This window comes from Mugil cephalus, chromosome 15 (genome assembly GCF_022458985.1).
Source record: "Mugil cephalus isolate CIBA_MC_2020 chromosome 15, CIBA_Mcephalus_1.1, whole genome shotgun sequence".
NCBI lineage: Eukaryota > Metazoa > Chordata > Actinopteri > Mugiliformes > Mugilidae > Mugil > Mugil cephalus.
In genome coordinates, this window is record NC_061784.1 from 7,043,333 (window position 1) to 7,066,965 (window position 23,633).

The 23,633-nt window shown below is 40.3% G+C and overlaps 1 protein-coding gene across 3 annotated transcripts in view; it reads left to right on the top strand.

Moving 5' to 3' along the window:
• Nucleotides 1-23,633, top strand: part of LOC125021696 (vacuole membrane protein 1-like) — a 54,214-nt gene that overhangs the window by 27,036 nt on the left and 3,545 nt on the right. For all 3 annotated transcript variants that reach the window (XM_047607838.1, XM_047607840.1, XM_047607839.1), the window contains 4 exons: nucleotides 4,123-4,203; nucleotides 4,621-4,737; nucleotides 8,123-8,184; nucleotides 22,960-23,062. In XM_047607838.1, the coding sequence (XP_047463794.1) occupies nucleotides 4,123-4,203; nucleotides 4,621-4,737; nucleotides 8,123-8,184; nucleotides 22,960-23,062 (363 nt within the window). The remainder of the gene's footprint in view (nucleotides 1-4,122; nucleotides 4,204-4,620; nucleotides 4,738-8,122; nucleotides 8,185-22,959; nucleotides 23,063-23,633) is intronic.

Genomic DNA, 23,633 nt, shown 5'->3' on the forward strand with positions numbered 1-23,633 from the left:
AATTAATCTACAATATATTTACCACAGTGCTTTTTTTTTATGTTTAAGTTCAGATACAGTCTCTGTGTTTTCCAAAGAGTTAAATAATTGTGACACGACAGCGGCTCACATGGTGGGAACATGCTTTAAAGAGAACAAAGTAAAAACTATGATTGACTCATTTAAATGATGCTTTCAGTAATCTCTCCAAGCCAAATTTAAGAGGGGGGAAAAAACGAACCTACAAAGCACCGTTCCTCACAGGGGTTGACTCCATGTGGGGTTAGTGAGTAAACCTGGACCCTAACCTCCATCGTTTATGGCGCTGTATCCTTGACAAGAGCTTACCAAATGTAATTGCTGCTAAGCCCAGCCCTGCAGGCCGGTAGTGATGGGAGCAGTGGTGTGGTGTGGTGCGGTGCGGTTGGGGTTTGGGAGGAGGGGGGGGGGGGGTGGCGGGGGGCAGCAGACAGTCTTTGGCATGCTGCCTGGCAGAAATGGTGACTTTCCATAAGCCGCCAACGGCAGAGTCTGGATGTCTGAACTCCAGCCATCCAAGATAGACGCTTCTCTGGCCCAGAAATGAAGAATACAGAGAGAATCCAAGTACACACTTCAGCTATAGTAAATCACTGTGTCACAAGTTCACACACACACATCCTTTTACACCCTCCCCTCGCCTCCTTGGGGACCCTGTGTTCGCACTGTGGTGATATTTCCATGCTCTGTCTCTCTCCGCGTGAGCCAAAATTTAAACTACGGCACCTAATGTAAACAGAGCGCGTGACGTCAGGAGACGAAAGGGATTCGAGGGCCAGTGGCGCTGATTGGTTCTGTAGGATTCTGCCTGCGCCCGAACAGGCATGTTTGTCAGGTGTCCCGGTCCAGACACGGTCCTCTGCAATTCAGCTGTAAGCCAGCCATACACATTCCTTCCCTCCCTGTCTCCCACCAGCTGAACAACTCTCTCACACACACACACACCAACACGCTCATGTGCACACGCGGGGACAGGCTAGAATTAAAACTACAGGGTTGTCCAAGGAGAAACATTTATGATTGGACATCAGCGGAGGCAGAAATTCAAATCTTCAGCCAATCAGATTTTGCGTCCCTTCGCTCCCCCCACCACCACCTTATTAGGCGACCTCCCATGTCTCTCAAATTTCCTGTCCACTGGGTTACACCCCGCAAAGAATGTCATCAGCACTGTACTGGTTTTGTTGACCATATTAGGTATGATCATGTATTGGAAGCCCCCTTCCTGCACCTCTTTTTCAAACTAATCTGTTTTAGAAACTGAGGCCTTGCTTTGTAGAAAAGATCCACTTTTCTTTGCCTTTTAATATCACAAGAAATGTGTTTTTCCTGTAGTTTCTTTTCCTCTTGAATTAGTGTTGTATTAGACGGGGAAAAATGTGCTTTCAGTAGGAAAATTTGCTTCAAATAGAACAAATGATCTTCAAGAACCACTTACTATTTGATTATTTTATTTAAAATACAGTCAATGCAGTTTGGAAACATTGTACACCTGAAAATCACCAGAAAATTCCAAAAGTAATTAATTTTATAAATGTCTTAAATGTAAAGTTAAAACCAACATATATGTTCATACCTGCTTAAAAGAAAATGTCTCTGTGTCACTTTAGAAAAAAAAAGGCCTTCTTGTACTTGTTATTATAAGTAATATGAGTTAGTCTTGTATTAAAATATTCTTGTGAAATATAAAATGAAGTTGTTTTTTCAAGACACAAAAGATTGCTATTATTTTTTTTTTTAAAGTATTTAATTTCATATAGCAGACTCTCCAGCAGTGTCACATTCATATTCCAGGCCTGAAATCTCTAATTTCTTAGCCTTTAGTTGCTTGTCAGGATAAATCGGGCATGCCTTTAATGCTTTGTTCTGCAAAATAATTATTTAGACACTATTGACAAATGTTTACTATTAAAGAGCTGCAATAAACAAATCCCTTAATTTGCATTGCTTAAATAATTGTTTTAATACATTACAAGTTCACTCTATTTAAAAAATAGACAATATTACTACATAATTTAATTGGCTTTGCAAACAAAGAATTATCATGTTGTTCATCATCCTCAAAAGTTCAGCAACTCCAAGAGAAGCTCAGAGAAATGTAGAAATAAGAGAGAATGAAAACCGTTGTACAGTTTTCCTGCAGTAAAATATTTATTTCGCTGATGAAACAAGGAACACACATAAAAGATCACAAATAAAACAAAAAGTTTCAATAAATACTTTTGGAAAAACAATATTCTTAATAAAGTATAGTGTATAGGTTTACACACACCACCACGGTTTCTTTGTGGGAAGAAAAAATTGTTTTACAGTTCCAAATCTTGTTATGATATTAAAGTAATGACTTTAGAAATTACCTAGATGTTCAGTGTCCATCCAAACATATGAAAAGTCCAAGGTTGTCCTTTGTATTCACACAAAGTTCCCAGAAGTAAAATCCAAACAGATTAAAGCTTCTTTTCCCAGAAAAGGTATATTGAGGAAAATTCTGTGTCATTGCTGTGAATAGAGGCTTTTGTGGAGCTGTCAAGAGGGATAGGGTAAGACCAGCAGAAAAGCTAAGAATTTGTGAGTCACTGTAATGACCAAAGCCTGTTGTCTTGATCTCGCATTCCCAGTGACAAAGGGATTAAAATCTGTCACTAGATGCGAGATACAGACGTGTTAAAACCACTGTTTTACTCACCTTGAATGAAGAAGTGTGTTTACGGATGAGTCTTGAAATTCTTTTCGAAAGCCTGACAGGTGAATCACTACATTTAGATGTGGACATCATTATATTTATGTCGACAGAGTGGTGAAGAAATAAGCGCAGGACCTGATTTACTCTTGAAATCCATGTTTTTACATTTAAATTGTTTAATAGTAATTTTTTTTGTCTGTGCTAAATACACACACTGGCAACTTTTTCACAGCAAGAGTTCAAAATCACTTGTACTTTTCACATTGTGTCTAGAAATTTGGATGAATTATAAATTATAAACTATACAAGTAGTTTAAATAGGTGCATGCATTAGTGTTGTTTTTTGTGCATTTTTATCACTTCAAATTAAGCACCTAAATTTTGGAGGATTCACAAACTGAAATTCCAGTATTTAGTAAGTGAAAACCACTCTGGGTACATTTTTCTTTAAATTATATGCACTTTCAAGCTCTGAACAGTCTGTACTCTTGTACTTCTCATTTTTCAAGATCTAAATATTATGTTTGCCTGGTTACATTTTGTACAGTAATTGGTTAAAGTTGATGACAGATTTACAGAAGTTAGAGAATTGCTCTGTTGCAGCTACTGCTCCTTCACACTCATATAGAAACAAGCCACGATTTTAAAACCAGTTAATTCACCCATTTTTCGTTTCATCTGGACAACAATGTGTTTTTAGATATAAAATGGAAAGCTTTAATGTTAAAGTAGAGACTGTGAATTGTAAAGAAAATGAAACAGTGTGAGAAGACAGAAAAAACCTGAAAACACAGCTCATAGAGCATCATATAATATCATCCCAACATAAATTATAATAAAATCTTCATTTGTTTTATGTTGACATTGGAATGGATTATGAAGCATTTATTGCATAACACCTGAAAACCAGCAGCGGACTGATGACTACGCACGTTTATTTCACTCAGCTCCGTGATATTCCCCCTTCTACTTGAATTCTTCAAAAAAACAATAGAAAAGCATTTTTCTCTCACTTACCTTTATTAAATTTCAGCAGTGTAATTTATTATTTCACCTCAAAACCATTTACTTATCAAGCTAAAATTTGCCAGAAATTAATTACTGATAATGTGTCATATTAATTGCACATCACCAATTATCCTTTTAATTATTTCTGACAGTTTGAAGCTGTCAGAAATGACTTTTTATTATAAATGCAGCATGATACGTATCTGAAAGACACTCTGTGACAGTAATTACAAGAGTAATTATTTGTTTTGCAATTTTCAGCTTAGAAAAAAAAAGAAAATCAGTGTCTCTGGTCTGAAATGTTTCCTGATGTTGTCCATCTGTCTGTCTGTCTTCAGAATATTTCAATAGAATATGGTCAGTAAACCTCAGAAGGGTGAATCAGACATTTTCCCCTCTTTCCTGTTTTTCAGGACTTCGCATCCCGGGCAAAAGTAGCCGTACAGAAACTCATCCAGAAGGTTGGATTCTTTGGGATCTTAGCCTGCGCCTCAGTAAGTCACTCAGCAGTTTTTTTTATATAGATTTATATTTATATGTATAGATATAAATATATGGATATGAAACATGTATATATTTGAAACATTTTCTTCACTTGTTCTGTGGGATTTTTCATTCTAAATAATATTTATTCATGCCCACATTCACATAACATGACAGTTGTGCAGCATCTAGAATAACTCAAAATTTGAGCAAAAAATATTGTAGATGTTATATTGTAGATATTGTCAAGGCAAAATCCATCACCCTCTTTTGTTTTTCCTGTAGAAAAAGATGTAAGCACAGATACTGAATGCTCTTTAATATTCTGTGACGTTATTTGTCACTTATTTTTCTGTGTCTGGTTTGTTTTTCTTCAGGTGAATTCATATCAATATCAAGCTTAATTGTTTCTATTGTTTTTCCTTCAGATTCCAAATCCCCTGTTTGACCTCGCAGGAATAACTTGTGGACATTTCTTGGTGCCATTCTGGACTTTCTTTGGAGCAACACTCATAGGGAAAGCTGTCATCAAAATGCACATTCAGGTAAGTTGTATTTAAATTATATATGTCCATGTAACTAATGCAGGGACTCTGTTCCCCACACACACTCACACCAAAAGTGATTATTTTAAAATGCAGAGCACTCAGATGTACCTTAAAGAACAGTTTCACAGCATTTGATGTCATAGTATTTATCATTTATTTGTTACATTTTTCATTAAAGACATTAGAGACTAAAACATATTTCAGGCGGTGATGTGAATGCAGTTTTAATGTTGTGCAGAGGGAGGAATGTGATGAATAATGAATCACTCTCAGCTGGAGCATCTCTGCTCTGTAGTCAGTTGGTAGTCAGGAGGCCATTTTGTGTAGCAAAAGTAGGGGGAGTCAACCATTTTGTGATTGCAGCTGCAGCCTCCCCAGTACATTGTACAGTTGACTGACCAGGCTACAGTAGAGCTAAGGCTTGTAGGTTGGTAAAAGCTGCGTAGTGAACTTTGAATGAGAAGCTCCAGTTTGAAGACTTGGCAACACAAACCTTCCTACTGATCCTGGAAAAATCTTCAATTTGCGTCCAGGAATTTGCAGTATGTCTGTGATTACCGTCAGGGTCTTGACATTTTGTTTTCTAAGCTGAAGCTGGAATTTGCTCATTGTGACAAAGAGAAAGGTAAAAAAAAAAAAAGGAAGAAAGAAAGAAAAGTATTTTCTGGCCTTAATCCTCACACGCACAAAGTATTTCTCTCCATCAATCTGAGAAAAACATATGTGAACCGAGGGAGCCGAAGCTAAAGCAGATAAACATTGTCTGTGGGAGGTGATGGAGAAAGAGAGAGGGACAGATTGGGGGAGAAGGAGGGAGGGGGGGGGTTGCATGCAAGGCAGGAACAATCAGAGACACACACAGGACCAGATTACACCCAGGGGTCCCAGGAGCTCCCCACCGACAGAGGTGTGTCCCTCTCTGTCTCACGGAAAGAAAGATTTTACCCGGCTCTCCTGCACGTCTTGGGGCCCCAATCTCTCCTCTGTCTGCTCACGTTAATTTTCTTCCAGCTCAAGTTTTGCTTCTAATGCAAATGGTTCAGTGGTTTACAGTGTGAACAGAAAAACAATACCCATTAGAAGAAAGCGCACTAGAGAGCAGGTGACATTCTCCCTCTCGGGCCAAGAGGGAACAAAAGGGGATTTTGACGCTTGTGTGTGTGTGTGTGTGTGTGTGTGTGTGTGTGTGTGGGCGTAAAAATGTGAGCAGCCTCAGCGCTTCAAAGCGCATTTTTGATCTGGGATTTTACCTGTGCTTCAGGTGTGTTCTCACCGGTCTCCAAGGAGGAAGCTTGTTTTATTCGGTAACAATTCCTTTTATTGCTCGGTGAGCTTCGCCGGTGAATGGTTAATGTCAGCGGCAGGTCACATGAGGATCACGAGGTGATGTCATGGAAGTGCACGTTTCAGACCCTTGAGATTGTCCTGAGAACAGAGGCGTGGTGAGGTGTGGCAAAGGATGTGATTCAATATCGAACAACAAAAAAAAAAGATAACATTTTGACCTGTGCGACGCTTGACATTTTAATCTGAATGTGTCAGTCACAAAAAATGACTACTCTCACTTCCATATTACTCTAAGTTTCCTCAGTGCTCTTTATCGCTCCCAATACTCAATAAACTGTGAGCTGCTGAGAACTGATGCACCGACTTCCTCTTGTTAGTGTGCTTGTGCGTAACAGTCACTTTTTACTGGGATGTGTGTCGCTCTTAGCAGCACTATCAGTTAACTGCAATCAGCATGTCACCATCATTTTCCGAGCAGACACATCTAAGACATCTTAGTCAGCTTTCCTGTGTCTGTCCCTTCCTCCTTGCTTTGTGCAAGATCAAAGATCAGTTGTACGTATCTGTGAGGGCACTGTTGTAGTAATATCCAAGAGGCAAAGCTGAAGTGAAAGGCGGTAACATCACCGTTTATTTATTTATAGGTAGAAAAATCACATGATAGCAAAGGTCAGTGTTTTCACTTTGTGAAAGCCAGTTATAACTTTTATTATTTTTTTTGTTGTTGTCGTTTTTTTTTTTTTTTTTAGTTCAAAAACCTTGCAGCAAACACAGAAACAGAGCATTGATCAGAGAGCACTGTCACATGAAATTAAAATTGCCCTGGTGCGTGCGGGTCCTGAGTGATCTGTCGTGTGTGAGCTTCTAGGGCTTGAGCTGACAAGTCTGTCACATTTATTTTTGTCCAGCTATAGTTCAACTTTATCTTCATGCCCTCTGCGGCTTTCCCTGTTGCACCCTTTCGTCGTTTTTCAAATTTCTCAGAGATACCGGCGTGCAGCGTTTCAATTTGCGAACCTTAAGTCAACATAATTACCTCACTCGTTAGCGAGCCAAGTATTGAAACTCCTCCGTGTGTCAGGAGTTTCACACTATTTGTTTCGTCAGTCGCGTGAGATTTTGTGCAAAATATTCATATTCTGATTGCAGTTAAAAATTGTGGCTTATGCTATTCAAGAATTTTTAGACAGCTTGTTTGCTACATGTTAACTGAAGATACACATTACATTGAGAGAGACATTGATATACATCCGTGTCCCAGATGGCATTTTCACTGCTGCATCATTACATGAAAAAGAAAACTGTAAATGTCTCATGTATCATTTTATACACTTTTCCCTGTAATTCGTCAGTATATATTTAGCATCTTTGGAAACCTTGGTATCTGGACCGGATTTAAAATAAGCCTCTGTGGGTTTTATGTACAATGTGAGTTTGTAATGATGGACCCGCTAAATTCTCTGTCGTTGTAGATGTTGAGCCTTTCTAGTGGCACGTCGAAGACGAGCAGAAGTGTTACTAGACCACAATTTTAGTGGCTGAAAGATATTTATAAAAATGAAGCATCTGAAACGTCAAGTGGTGTCTGCAGGTCTCGCCCCCCCCCTCCCCTCAGGGTGACACCAGGCTAAAATGAGCCAGAATGGGCACCAGTTGCCTGTTTGTCCCTTCTGTCCCAGTGACTAAGCGGGAATCAGACTGGACAGGAGCCGGATCCAGACCTCCTCTGAAGCAGTGACACATCTACTTTGATTCCTCCACTCCTCTAGCAGGCTGTTCTTTAAGCATTCACACATATACACACACCATCTCTCTTCTGATGACAAGCGCCTTGATGTGCTGACCTAGTGTACTGTGTCGGCGCTGTGTCATAGAGCCCCGTCTTTTATTTCTTGCCCTCCGCGGCTGCTTTTAGACCAAAGTGCGTTGGTCATGCAAGTCATGGGCTCGGGCATGATGAGTAGGGTGTGTGTGAGGTTGAATAAAGAAATTACTAAGCAAACTATGATACGCACGTCTTGTTCAGCACCCCAGCAGTGAGATCACGGTACAATTACTGACTCGTTGTTCCTCTGTGTGCTTCTCTGCCTTACAGAAACTGTTTGTGATCATCACCTTCAGCAGGCACATAGTGGAGCAGATGGTCTCCCTCATCGGGTGAGTAAACCCCAGTGGGTGTGTTGGCGCACCAAAAGTACCTTGTGCATTGTACAGATATCACACATGAAAGTGTGAGTTTACGCAGAACTTTAGGGACCTTTTGGGTGGTTGCGGGTCATTCAGGTAATTTATGTGCCGTCGTGTGAACTCTGCCTCCTCCTCCTCCTCCTCCTCCTCCTCCTGTTCGTGACCCCGATAAACGTTGTGCGCCCCCAGGTCTGGCTTTGAGTTTAACCCGGTGATTTTGGACGATTGGCTTGTTGTGAAAATTGGTTCAGACTCAGGTTTTGTCACATTTTGTTCCCCTTTTGGCTCCGTACTCTGCTGATATGAGTAAAGAGCTGCTAACTGCTGCATCGAGATTAATGGCTTGTATTTTTCCACTGGATGACTATGGGCATGAACATGTTCTGGCTGCTTCACGGGACAGGCTGAACTCTTGTCTATCACAGTAACCTCTTCTCTGCTTTATCTCTCATGATATACTGTTTTTACTCATGTTATTACCTACGCGTCTGTCATTGGGAGCATAATCCACAGGAGAGAGAGATCACTATGAAACGACCTTTTATCTTTGCAATGAAATGGGCCTTTTCAGACGTCCTGGCAAGATGTGCTAATCTTTATTAGCCTTGAACGTCTTGGAAGGAAAGAAACACAGAGGGCTTTCACAAAGCTTAAAAACTTAAATAATAGCGTATACTGTAGGTTCAGTTTACTGAATGTGCCAACTGCATTGTTTTGCACAGTTCTGTCAAGACACAGGTTTTCTAATGAAGCCACTGGACACAGACACCGTTTTTTAAACATGCAAAAACAGTAAAACGGTGAAAACGGTTTTGTTGCTGCTGCCAAGCAAATTTAAAACTCACACATACACACACAGCCTCCGCACTTCTGGAAAATAAAGGTCAGATATAATTTCAGTTAAAGTAGTCTTGCTGGTTTGGGTGCTGATGGGTGACATGATGGGCGTCATCGTAGAGAAGCCAACTGCCCTCGACACACCTGCTGATTCGAGTGCCATTTATTACACAGATAAACAGAAAGAGACACACACGTCCGTGTGGTCCTCTATAGTTTCTGTCTCTTTCACACTCTTACAAACGCTAAGGTCCTCTTGGTCTCACACGCAGACTTGCTGAAATCAGACGATGAGATTGCATCAGATCTCTTCCTCGCTGTGTTGTCTTTTGCTTTGTTTCTAAAATTAGTTTTGGAAGACCTCAGTCAAGGACAGCTTTCAGAAAATTCCTGTTTCTATTTTCTTTACTTTTTTGCTTTTATAGACAGTATTTTAATCTTGTTGCAAGGCCACAATGTACACGTGTCTGTGTGTGTGTGTGTGTGTGTGTGTGTGTGTGTGTGTGTGTGTGTGTGTGCGTGTGTCAGCATAAGCACCCTATGACAGTCACTGCTCATTGAGCCACAGACTCAAAGCATCAGCTCGTAGGTTATTGACAGGTTTCATTGTGACTCACTTCCCGCTTCTTCTCTGAAGGAAGTTTCCCTCATCACAACCTGTCAACCGTCAACTTCCTTCCGCACTGAGGCCTTTCCACCTTCACTTCTGAGTCTCTGCGCCACCCTCACTTTCACTATCAATCACATGTCACCTTATGAATGGGTAACAGCCATTCCAATTTAACCCTCCGCTCTGACAAACCACAGTGTTAGGTGTGCATTTGCCTGTGTCTGATATGCACAGGCAAATGCACACACACACACACACATATCCTTTACACACACACGCTAATTCAACTACTTGTCCTCCGGATGCCCTCTTTTTCCAAAACTAGGTATAATAAAACGTTCATATCATGATTTCTTCTCTTCTCAGCCACAGAACTTTTCCAAAATGTTACCTCCCACAAATTCATGTTTGAGATTAAACTGGAAAAATGATAAGAGAATTTCAAATCTGGCCACTGTTAAAACTGCAGCATAAGTTTGTAGTTATTTATTTATTTACTTATCTATCAAGACGTTCTGATTTGGTTTTGCGTGAACAGGCACATGTCTACAAACTGAAACAGAAATTCACAAAAAAATATTCTGTGTTGATGTAATACCGACATGTATTTTAATTTTTATTTAACTTTTATTTAAAAGAGACATTTGATAATTAAATAAATAAAATAAAAAACAATTTATGCCTTGTCATATTTAGGCTTTGTTTTTGTTTGCTTGAATCTGAGTCTCTTTAAACTGAGATAATATAATTTGCCTTTGTGGGTGAATGAGGTGAGCGTTGAACTTTGGTCAAGGTGATAACATTCTCACATGACATAATATAGTGCTACGTAATATATCCACAGCTTTTTTGATTATTAGGTGAGGAAGTCAGCACACACCAAAGACACACAAGTCCATAGTTCTACTTTCATGGGTGTAATGATTTACACAACCTTTTTACTATGAAGACTGATTTCAAATGATAATGTTTTTAGCCTGAGCACAATTTTTTTGATTGATTTTTTTACACGTTCGTTATTTCTCTTGTGATGATTGTATCATTTCATCTTTCTGACAATACACAATATTTTTCAGTATGATTTGAATCAAAAATGAATCGAATGTAATTCATTGTAATGTGACCTTTCCATTTTGTCTGCATCAGGAGTTTCAGTAACAGGGAAAATACGCACTTTTCTTGACGATGACAAAAATGTTGCGTGTGTGTGTAGGAAGCACTGTATATTTGAGAGGCACCTGTATTTCCTAACAGAGATGGGATCACTGGAAGTTGAAGAGATTAAAATAGTCAAGCACCCGCTACTTGCTAGATGCCGTGGTGTGATTGTCCACAATTACGCTGCACAACCAGACCACTCACACACACACACACACACAGTGGACAATCAGACACACATACCACGTTAACATAATTCTTCTACAGCTTCCATTGTACTCAACTGTAATTTATTTAATGTTTACTTTTTTTATCTCTTGTGTACACCTTTAAACCACATGCTGCTGCAACACTGCAGATTTCCACACTTTGGGATAAATATTTGGGATTATTATATGTTTTCTTTTCTTATCTAACCTTAAATAAAAACTAAAAATCTATATGGTTAATATTCCTGTCATCATATCAAGGGATAATCATCTTCACCGGGAACAATCCAGAGAAACAGTAAATTAAAATAGTGTGTTTTACACACACTATTGGCAAATAAGAAATACCAATCTAGTAATTAAAGTTGTTTGGTGTGATATGATGGTTCTGTCCGGTTTGGTTAATTTTATAAATGAGCTTATTTCCAAATTCCAACACAGGCATTTTAGGGAAACTTTAGTTGTCAGTCATTTATCACTACTTTAAATCAGGCTAGTTCTTCCATGAATGACAAATGGAAAATGTGTGTTACTGAAATTGAGTCTCACAGGAGACATTTAGATCTGAGGCTTTAACGTCACAGGGCTTTAAACTGTCAACAATATTTTTAACACCTCTTGACATAAATGACCCACTTCTACATTTTTTGAAAGTTAAGAATATGCAAAGGACCATTTTAGAACATGTAGAATATTAATGACTTGAATTTTCCATTATACATTTATGACTTTCTGATGTTCCTTTCTCAGACCTTGACCTGGTGGAAAAATAAGTTCTTTCCTTTGACATTTGTTCACTCAAATAAACTGTTCTTCCCTTTTCAACTGTTTTTCTAATCACTGTCAATTTGGGACAAAAAAAATGCATGTCAGACATTTCAAACTTGATGTATGACTTTTATGTGTGTATTGTGAAAGCAGATTTGTGTATCTCTGGCAGAATGTTTTTAGTTTTTTCCTGCAGTGCAAGCATTTACGGTTAAATCTATAACCTTCTGTCAGCAGTAGTAGGATCATAATAAGAACAGTTTTTCTTTGAACTGCCACAAAGTCACAATAACCCCCCTCCTCTAATGCCTTTTGGGCAGATAAGTAGAACTGATAAGCAGGTCGGATGAAGCCTTGTGTCTGATCAGACTTGTTGGGTTTCTTACGTCCTGTGACTAATGTACAGCTGTCTCCTCTTCAAGACCAGCCGTGCGTGTACAGTCATTGTTTAAATCAGGAGAAGAAAATTCTGCAAACTCACATTTTGTAAGGCTTTGATCAAGATCTGAAGCAATTATATATCAAGAGATCTCACGCTCTTATTGTATAAGTGCAAAGCACCCGCATGTGGTCTTTCTACGTCTATTTTTAAACAAAGCTTGCAAGTTTGTAAGTTTTATGAAAATTGAAGAAGTATTTTATACCAAAACAAAATAAAACTAAAAATTACCTTAAATTCTTATTTTATTATTATGCACATCATGCAGATTTTTTTTTATTTATTGTGCCAGTGAGGTTCATAACCCCAGCGAGACTTAAGAGGCCAGTCAAGGCCCTGCTGCTGTGCTCCATATAACTCCGGGGCAAGAAATTTATGCTTTTCTGTGCCCCATCCCTCCCTGTCCTCCTTTTTCTTATCTTGGCTGGAGCTTCATCACCCAGTGACTTGGTGATATACCGAGGGAAAAGCTCAAAATCACCTACTGCATGCAGTAATGGAACGGGAAGATTTCCTGTGTTTGGCATGTTCTCTGGGTCTCCAGTCTGCTTGTTTGGTCTGTTGAGTGTTGCTGTGTTTAGGCTAATGCATGCCCACTTTTTCAGCCATGTGAGGATATACAAACAGGAAACAAGAGAAGTCTTCCCTAATTATGAGAAGAGCTGTAGTGATGAGACCCGGCTTTTGGCGTGAAGTGCTGCTGATTCACCCACTGCAGGATTCCAGTGTGTTTACACCTTCTCAGTGGTGACTGTGGTGGGACTGGGTTTAGTTTGTAGAGGTCCCGGAGAGGACAAACTTTGGGGCATGTTATGTGGAAAAGAAAGAAGCAAAGCAACAACATTAACTTCCATATATAATATATGCCGGCCTCACGCCAGTACTTCAAATACGTCCTCTCGATAATCCGTCATTTTGATTGAGTCTCTGTGTCTTGTATGGAGCTTGACAAATCTTTCACAGACATCTGTCAAGCGAGGGAGTTCCACTGTCAAACTCTCGGGGAGAAAGCCATTAACATGCAGAAAGGAAGAGTCGAGGCCTGAAAGGGTTATCTGGTCGAAACCGGTGTGCTGGAGCCACGGGGAGAACCAGCACGTCTCCATGTGAATGCACCTATTTCCATGTGAGTCCATCTCCAAGACAGGAGTCCATTACCAGCACAATGGACCTGCAGATGGCTGTTCCTGCTCCACAAGACTGTAAGCATTGGGAAATCACAGCAGGTCGCCCTGCTCAGAGGGAGGCCAGTGAAGGTATGAGCCCTTCACTGGATTACACTAGAACTTTCCAGATCAAAATCCGCATTCAATGTAATGGAATGATTACAGAGAAAGTGTCCTGCTGCACGTTAACCGGGTACTCCGAGGGTGTCATTGTTGTAAGAATAAATCTGAGCAAGAACATTTCGTCAACTTTCTGCATTCGTACTGTTCTCGATCTCTCTGTTTTGTGCCAAAAGATAACAAAACAAACAGAAATACCAAGGAGAAAGCTTTGGTGGTTGTGGGAATAACACGGCTTTTATGAACAGTGTGCTAACGTGCTCTTTAAATTCATTCATGTGACAAAAGGTTTATTATGTGTGCTTCTTAATTCCGTTCCCTACGAGTCTCAGTTTTACCAAATCTTTTTTACCGTCAATCGTGCAAACTTGGGTGACTGGAGAAGTGAAATTGCTGAAAATCATGCAAATTGAACTATTCTCAGTATTCACAGAAGTGCAGTTATTTGCGTGCGTGCAGATGAACTGAAGTACTGGAGTTTTAGGGGAGAGAAGTCCGTTGCTGCTTGTTTCCACTGAATTTCACTCGCCTTTGCTCATATAGAAACTGAGTTTGTGTGGTTTCATACTGAATGTGGGGCTGTCTGGGTTAAAGTTAACTGGCGTACTACTGGTAGGCTTGAAAGTCACCTAGCAGGGAGGGACTTTTTATGCTATCTATGTCACCACAGGTGCCTGCATGAAGCAGGATGCACCCAATTGATGCATTCGAATTTGATGTGTGGTGAGTGCTTTTTTTTGTGTAAAATACAACACAAAAAGATGAATGGCAGTCTGTGCTTGTAATTGAAGTTAAAATGCAGCCTATCTTTGTTGCTGAGTGGTGAACTCTGCGGTAACACTACTGCCCTTGTAAATAGCCTTCTTTGAGCCATATGAGCAAAGTCTTCCTGTTAACCCAATCTGCAGGAAGGGAGTATTTTCGATCCTATTAGTCACTGGGTGCTCTGGTCACCTGAGACGCGCCCTGACAAAGATGGCATTGATCACTCCTTCCACTGCCTGCCCTACTCACCCAAACACAGTCAGACACTTTCCGTAGGGTGATGGCATTACAGGCAAACAGGGCAAGACAGTAGGAGCGAGGGGCGGCGTGGCAGGTCGCAAGCAACTCCTTTTTTTTTACATGGCATCATTAAGTTTAATGCGAGGCGCAGCGGGGCGTCCATTTTCTCTTCTCCCCCACTTCAGTTCTGATTATCTTGGCCTCAGGCTGTGACAGTAACACAGAGGCAGTAACAGTCAGTGAGAGGTTTGACTCAGAGCCAAAAGCTCTCACTACAGTCATTTAGAATAATATTCAATTGCTCAAGAAGACTTATTGTACACGTCGCTTAGTGCATGCCTGTTTCTGTTGTTAATAGCACACTGAGGGACTCTGAGGGGGTACACAAAGATCTGAATGTAATTGTAGCTTTACTAAGTGTGTGTGTGTTTTTTTATGTGTGTGTGTGTGTGTGTGTGTGTGTGTGTGTGTTCGTTTGTAAGAGAGATAGACACAAAGACAGGGAGAGGTCTGGTTCCAGGTCTGGTGTCATATTATGTGTCTCTCAGGCACAGTGTCTATCCCAAGACTTCCTGCTCTATTCATCCCTGATTCATTTGTTTTGGTCCCGCTCTCACACTTTGTGCCACACCGCACATGCTGGTCAGTCATCAAATCATTCCTGCAGATGCTCACGAAAGTCTTTGAAATCAGTAACGTATTCATGTATCAGGACAGCAAACGGCCTGTGTGTTGTTTTAGGAAACAGCATGCCATTGATGCATTTTTAGAGCAGCTCATTTAGCAGGGGAACACAGCGTCCATTTGTAACACCCTTAATCAGCATCATCCACTGAAGTGTATTGTTTTGCAAATCCCATAACCGTCGTAATGTGTGCTGTAATTTCGCCAGTTGTCATGAGGATGTGTGTCTTGTTTGTGTTCTGTGAGAGGAGTCATCCCAGACAGCCCCTGACTCAGAGACCAGCCGGCAGACGTCCGGACCCCTCTCGCTCCCCACCCAGCATCAATCAAACCTCAGTCAGAACAGACAAATTGTCCCGTATTAACCCTAGTAACATCAGCAGGACAAATAATAAAGAGGGTTGTTTGTGATCGGTCTCACTGAACGTGCACTGTATTGTCCAGTTTTAAATTAAACAACAATCATATTTCCTAATTGTGTTAGGCCTTAGCCTAAAAGCAGTGAAATCACAAATTAATATAATATTATGAATGCAAGATGAGGAGGCTGTGTTTTATTTGTTTCATCCCAGACACATAAATAATTTGCTTATTATTTTATTTTGTTTGTTATTTTATTATGAGATTCATCACTGCAAAAGCAGTTAGTCTTTTTTATTTTATTTATTCGTTTGTTTGTGTTTTATTTATTCTGCAGACCTTAGGACAAGATAGCTAGCTTAATTAATATTCAGACGAATTTTTTATTGGGAAATGATGTAGAATGATTTTTTTTGCCATATTACTTTTTTGTCTTGTGCCAGAAAATGTAGACGTTGTGTAGCATACTGTCATGCAGGCTTCAGACACTGAGGAACTTTCACTTGCATCGCTGGTTTCTAACCACAACCTCTGCAGCATGTGGAATTAAAGAACAGTCTATAATGTATATAAAGGAGCTCACCAGTTAAATAAGGTTGTCAGTTTTGCTGTTTTTAGCTTCTGTCTTGCGTAAACCACGTTAGAACAAGAGATTTGATTGATTTGCTGCCTGTCGTAGTACTTAATTACTTCCTCTTGTTAAGTTAAGAACTCACTTCCTAAGCGAGCACACAGTTTTGAAGCGGGAGATATAGAATATGTTGTGGCTTTTGACAGCTACGTCGTAACCTGTGTGGTTGTTTTAGCAGTTTGTCACACGTATATCACACACCACACAGGATCTATACAGCCCCACAAGGCACTATATAGTGAAAGTCCCTCACAAACACTTTTGAATTCACAGGCTAACCTGCTATGTTGAACTAGTCGCATACATAGCATTTATGGAACAATCAAGCTTCAAACACTCTCATGTTCTCATTTATTCCATGTACCATTCATTTTCCACCTCTGTGGCCTCGTTTCTTTGGTCTGTTTCTGCCCTTCACATTTATTTAATATATTGTAATGTGATCTTTTAACTCCTCTTATTGGCTTCACTGTTCTTTGGTTTTCTGAGCCTCCGCACCGAGGTTTCCCATTACGAGTAGTGTACATTCATGTTGAAACGCAGTAACACTGGCTCATTAGGTGTTTCTTTGAAATAAGGGCTAGATATTCGTAACCAGTGTCATCATAGGTCACCAGTCATCAGTGGCCATTCCTCCAAACATAACACCAGAGAATGGACGGGGACACTCTGAGTAACACGTCTTCTTCTATTCTTTGGCCTCCTCTATTTGTAGCCCGCTTGTTGCTCCCGCTCTTTAAGTAGCAGGGTGACTTGTCTGGATGTGTCTCCAGTCATACTGATTCATTGAACAACTTTTTTTTTTTTTTGCCCATGGAATGATCTGGACCTTGGTTGCCCAGTGACCTAGCAACTACATACACCTCCACACCCAGACCAAGAGGGCCTGTGTAGGCATGCTGACCTGAACCTGGGGGGTCATAGGGATTGGAGGGCTGTTTTATGTGGCTGTCTGGGAAGTGAGAGGAATAATAGACTGCTATAATTGGTGCCCCCAGATTTCCTGGCAACTCTGCAGGTTCCCAAGGGGATAGCATGTGTCCATGCTTGTGTATATAATCTATGTATGTGTGTGTGTGCCGGCTGACACAGATGGCTGTGGAGCAAGGATGTGATAAACACCCTGGGCTGGGGGATCTCCATCCAGGAGTGGGCTCCATGCTTTAGTGGTGAAGTCATTGGGAAAAAGCCTGGTTGAACTGTAGGAGGAACAGACACACACCCACATGCGAACACACGGACAGATATTACCTTACAACATGTGCACGTGTATCAAAATTTTCCTTACCTAAATGTGAATCACACTCTCACTCCCCCATTATTTCATGATTCTAACACTTAATATAACAAACTGGAGCAGTGGAAATTCATAGAATTGCTACATGATGTAAAAGCCAATTAAAGAAGGCGAAGAAGAAGAAATTCAGAGTCATGTTTTGCATAGACATGGTTGAAGAGGTCAGAGTTTCAGTACCACAAGTCAGCGCACCAGCAACAGTTCTGTGCATCTTGCAATTTGGGGCTGTTACGTAGGTGTGAACTATGTCCGTGTTGAGAATTGGGTAATAAGAGTGATTGCCTAAGCCAGTTGGTGTGATGATGTTGCAACCTGTTGAACCTGGCAAGGGTTTGGTTGTCATGTGCGCCCTTGTTCTCTATCTTCCATTGCTTAGGACGTCAGGGCAGGGCTGTGTATTCCTGCATGTGTCATTTATTTGTGTGCAGGCTCTTGGGATCTCATTAGCATAAAGAACAAAAAATAGTGGGTTTTGTGAATGTGTGTGTATACGTGTTCAAGGACCACTGGAGACGGCGGCCCTTAGTAGGGGCAGACATGTCAAAGGTCACCTTTGACTCACGGCCCCTGGAATTTAGTTTTCACGAAACGAACACGGGACGATTAAACATACTCCATGAGCAGCAGCAGGAAATGATGGCTCATTGAAAAACAAGAAAAAAAAAAGCTGCGATGTTGATCGCATATTAACTCTTCGCAGGAATAATCAAGCTGCAGGAAGCTGAGAAATGCGGGGGTTTCCCATCATATTTCCTTGTTTTGCTAATGCCCCCCCACCTCTCTTTCTACCGGACACACATAATACAGATCCACTGGCTGTCGCAGCTTTATTGAAATTAACTGCAAGTGGACTAATAATAATAATAAATATAGATAGATAGATAGATAGATAGATAGATAGATAGATAGATAGATAGATAGATGCTTTAATGTCCTTTTAAGGAAATTTGTTGCCACAGTCTGTACAGTACATTGGTAACATGTACTCATTTATAGACGCATGTATACACCTACGTACAGTTAATGGGGCATTTTGTAAATGATACACAGATAAAAGCCCAGCAACACAGTTATCCTTTAAAATACAGAAATGTTTGCTATCTGTGAAAAGAAAAAGAAAAGCTACACAAAAGTGGATGCTTGTGTTTTTAATATTTCGGTCATCGCTATGTGTGAAGGTTCACAAGGAATATTTTTCCATATATTTAATATTTAGCAAGGTTTTGATATTTACACTAATTTTATATTGTGTGAGTAAATAAAAGGTGTGTGTGTGTGTGTGTGTGTGTGTGTGTGTGTGTGTGTGTGTGTGTGTGTGTGTGTGTGTGTGTGTGTGAGAGAGAGACAGACAGATAGAGCGCGAGAGACAGAGATGGCAACCACGCAATCCTCTTTAATCAATCACATAATGAAACAGGTTCCTCAGGTTGATGCATTAAATTCAAATTGACTTTGTTTTACAAAGTCCACTTCCTAGCAGCTCTGTTGAATTTCACTAAACACACTGATGCAAATTGTCAAACAGTTTTGTCTTTTGTTCTTATGGTTATGTTGCACAGATGCACAGTGTGACCACACAAAGAAGTATTTGGAAAAATGGAAAAAGCGATTGGTTTAGTGGTACGGTGGGAGAGTGGTGGTGCCGTGGTTCCTACTGTATCTCTGGGCGAGAGCTGTTAGTGTTCAGAAATATTGATCGGATTGTTTTGGTCTAATTTGTATGTATTCATGCGTGATGCGTTGTTCCCCTTCTCAGAAAAGTAATTTTGCATATTTCAGTGCAACAGGCATGGACGAAAAAACTGTGACGTTAGATGTCAGCTTTCAGTCTGTCTCCCAGGAGATACCACCCATTTTCAGCCTAAATCAACAAAGAAAAACCTAAACTCATCCGTTAGATTTACTGAGCTTTGCCTAATCCAGTCAGTCATGGTAAACATGTCTTAAAATGGATTTTCTTTACTTTAATGTAGTGCTTTTGCGGCAGCTATCTGATTTATCTGATGCATCTGATAACTGAGCAAATAAAAGTGTCACAGTTGCATCTTTTAAATATTTACCTTTGATTTCAATATTTCATTAATTTTTTTTATTTGTATTTTAAGTCTTCTATTGTTTCAATTAGACTAATGGGAAATAATTTGATGATGCTACAGTCTGTCATTCTTACTACCCAGAAGCCCACGCTTCATGTAACGCTTTCTCATGTTGATTCATAAATTATCACCTACACTGCTTTTGTTTTAAGAATATGTGCTCGTATATAAAAACATACTCATCATGTGAATAATTAGTCACATATGTATTAGAAATCATTTTATAACTTAAGTCACTGAAACCCCTCAGCTTTTGCACTGCTTCTGGAAGTAATTTAATCAATTGGAGAGCAACTGTTATAAAGTTTGATAGGATCCACACATGCAGGGTTTTATGGCTGTAACCCACCTACATTTTAAGACGTTTCTTTATTGTTATTATTATCCTTTTAAATGAGCCCAGATTTTTCTCTTTGGAAGAAGAATGTGAGAAGAGTCACTTTTTATAGCTCTGTTAAAATTGACTGCAACTTTTTTATATATATACTTGATAATAAATGTATATTTTACATTTTTATTTTTGGTTGCAAACACAGGATTATCAGGCAAACACAAAACAGTTGTTCATTTAAATACTGCACAATTCTAGTCATGGAGAGTCCATTGTGAGTTTCTCACATTCTAAATCGCATTAAATGTCGAGGAGAGAAATTTTACATTGAATAATAATTTTGTGACGCGATGAGTTTTGTTTTTATTATGCATATTTTTTTTCCATTTTGTACATTTAAGCAAACTGTAGGTAATTTATAGGAATATTATAACTTGGGTTATTTTTCCGTACTACTCTACCACAGAATTTATACATTGTCACTGTTTGCTTTAAATCAGACTTTTTAAACTTTGAACTTTTTTGAGTATAATAATTAGACCTTATGCTTTTTAAGGAGTGCGGTAAATACATTTGTCCAAACTAATTTCTTTCCCTGATTTAATTTTTTCAGGGCCACTGTGTCGTAAAGTCTAAGGAATAAAGATGCAAGCAGGGGCATTTGTTTTACTCTTACTTGAAGCACAGAAATTTTACAAACCCGTTGTTAAAGTTTGTTCAGCAGCTGTAAAGAGTTATTGTTTGCTAAATTACATCTTATTGCTGTTATAAATTTCAGCTTTAACTTTTACCCTCCACCGCAACCTCAACTCAGAAAGAAAGAAGAAAATACCCAGCTTTATATTTCCACATTTTTACTGAACATTTAAATCATCTAAACCGACAGTTACTACACAACAGATTACACTTTTACTCATATTTAATGCATGCACAAGTGACATAACATTCTCATGTAATGTCTCAACTAACAGGAAATTAACATTATCTATTAAGATAATCTAGTGAACTGGTTTCACACACAGAGAAACATGTTGAGCACAGGTACTCACGGGTAAATTCTCAACACACTTAAAGTAGGAATTCTTAAATCCAACAATTTCTCAATACCTTCTGCAGAGAGTGAAAATATATTCCCCAAAAACATGAAAACCTTCAAATATTTAATGGAAAGACGAGGAGCCAGTCCTAACTGTGTGCCATTAAATTCTTGTTTTAGACTGGTAGCTTTGAGCCTCTTTGTTGGTGGATTTGCCCAGGCTCATGACTCAGTATTGCTCATCGTGTAGGAGATGATTCGCCCGCCATTTCTGAAAACTGTTTCTCTCGTTCTTTGTTCTTGCCTGTTTGGATTTGACTACTACAGCAATGTATTTCTCTTGTGCTTTCTTATCTTTCTGTCCCTGCGAACGTATGTCTTGCTCATCATCCAGGTTATATACTCTATTTTTAGATTAGCTTCGTACGGTTCTGTACGTGAATGAGTTAGGAATTTTGAGAAGTGGGGGATGGGAATAGGAGACGCTTTGTTTCCCTCCAAAAAAAAAAAAAAAAAAATCCTTGCTTGATTTTTGATACCATGTGTCCTATTGTGTAATTTAAAACGTGACCCATCTGTTAGACTTCCTGTCCGCTTTATGCTTATTCACATGCAGCATATCTATTACCTGTTATAAAGTTAATGATTACTAAAAGGCTTTATTCTCTCACCGTAACATAGCTCTGTGTGCATGTATCTCTGTGCGTGGAGGTGGGAAGGGACGGAAATGACTTGCCTCCTTCAGAGAAAGTTATCAGCTATAAACTCAACCGTATGTGACATGACTGCCCACGCAAACTGCCATAAAATCTTTCAAGTGTCTCTGAGCTTTGATGGTGCCTTCTAAACATGAACAAAAGACGTATAAGTAGAACATAAGCAGTGCTTTAAAACAATAGCTCAGGGGATGTGCTTGACTGTGTACGGCCACAAAAGAGAATATGGTCTTTAGTATGTATTTGTTTAGTGATTAATCACTAACTCCAGCCTAGGGATGGGCCACTGATTCGCCGTTCTAGGGCATTCTCTGCAGTCTCTTACGTCTTTTTTTTTCTTTGAGTGTGTGTGTGTGTGTGTGTGTGTGTGTGTGTGTGAGAGAGAGAGAGAGAGAGAGAGGGAGGGGAGGGAAGGGGTTCAGTAGTATACTTGTAGTTGGTGGCTAAATCTTGTAAAGGGTTTCCTAATATGGGCCGTCTTACAAGAGTGCCCTCCCCTGTGGGCCATCCCCCCAGGTCTCAGCCAGTGATGACACAGCTTGGGTACGACTCACTTCCTCATTAATTGGCTGAAACCAGTTCTTACAGGAACCGCCTGTGATAAATGTGAGAGTTCTGAGAAGTCATTCATTTCTCCTCGCTGCAGCGGCAGAGGAGGCACTGCAGGGGAGTTGAACGAGTTCACCGATGTGTGTGCGTGAGAGGGAGAGGAAGCCGAGTACGTGTGTGAGAGAGGAGAGGAGAGGAGAGGAGAGCGGAGCAGAGCAGAGCGGGAGAATGTGGGTGACTACTACTGCCGCAGCTGCTGTATGAGGACCGGCCAACTTTATTCCTGCTATTTTTGTTTCTTTATTTTATTTATTTTATTTTTTTTTATTATTTTTAGTTTTGTGTGCGCTACATTATTTTCTGTAGCGGTGTAACAGCCTGTCTTTTTGTTGCTGTCTGTCCGTCTGTGTATGTGTGCGTGTGTGAGTGTGTGTGTGTTTGTGCGGGGATGAGCAATGAGGGGATCGCACTCGTTGCTCTCGCCGTCTTTCTCTCTTCTCGGAGAGAGGAAGCCGGTGAGACCGACACTGTACAGGAGATAGGACAGCATGCCTCTCTTTGTTGCTGCCCTTGGGCTGGTGAGTAACAATGATGTGACGTGATTTGTGCCCCACCACCCCAACCCCTCCCCTTCTTTTCCCCTTCCTACCCCCCACCCCACCCTGCTCCCCCCCCTCCACCCACCCCCACCCCCACCCCCACCTCCCCCCCCCACCCTTGTTGGTGGAAACAGAGCTGTTCCACTGCTGGGTGCGGCACTGCAGAAGCCCTTCAGGGAGTACTTGGAGGCCCAGAAGGCCAAGCTGCACCATCTCGCCGGAGAGGGGGTCCCAACTGTAAGTACAGGGGCCTCAGCCCCCAGCTCACAGACTCTATTCATTCACGTGTGCGCGCCAAGACAAGAATGCGGCCCCTTACTTTTGCCTCTTTTGCTCCTTCCTCCACTTTTTTTTTTTTTGTCCCTTTCTTCTCTTTATCTACGCCTTCCATTATATCCCTGACCCATTTTTTTTTTTTCTCATGGGCACAATTAATTCTTTTTTCAACCGGCTTTACCTGTTCCACTCGCTTCTAACTATTTAAAAAAATATACACGTGTCTTATTTTAAGGATAATTTCATTGTGGCACTAATATATTTTTTTTATATTTTTGCTAGGACTTAGATTGATACAATAAATTACAGAAACTTGTTTAGGACCAGAATGACAGAGTATGTTAGCACTGCACTGGGCGGGCTTGAGGGAGGGAGGAGAAAGAAGGGAGGAGGAGAGGGGCCAGTGTGGGGTCTGGCTTCACTTGCTGTATTGAACTGTACTACTGTAGCGCGGGGCGTGCTGACTCATGCTCCATCTTACCAATTGGGAGAGTGTGTGAGAGTGTGGTCACTCCCCTATGTGTCACACACA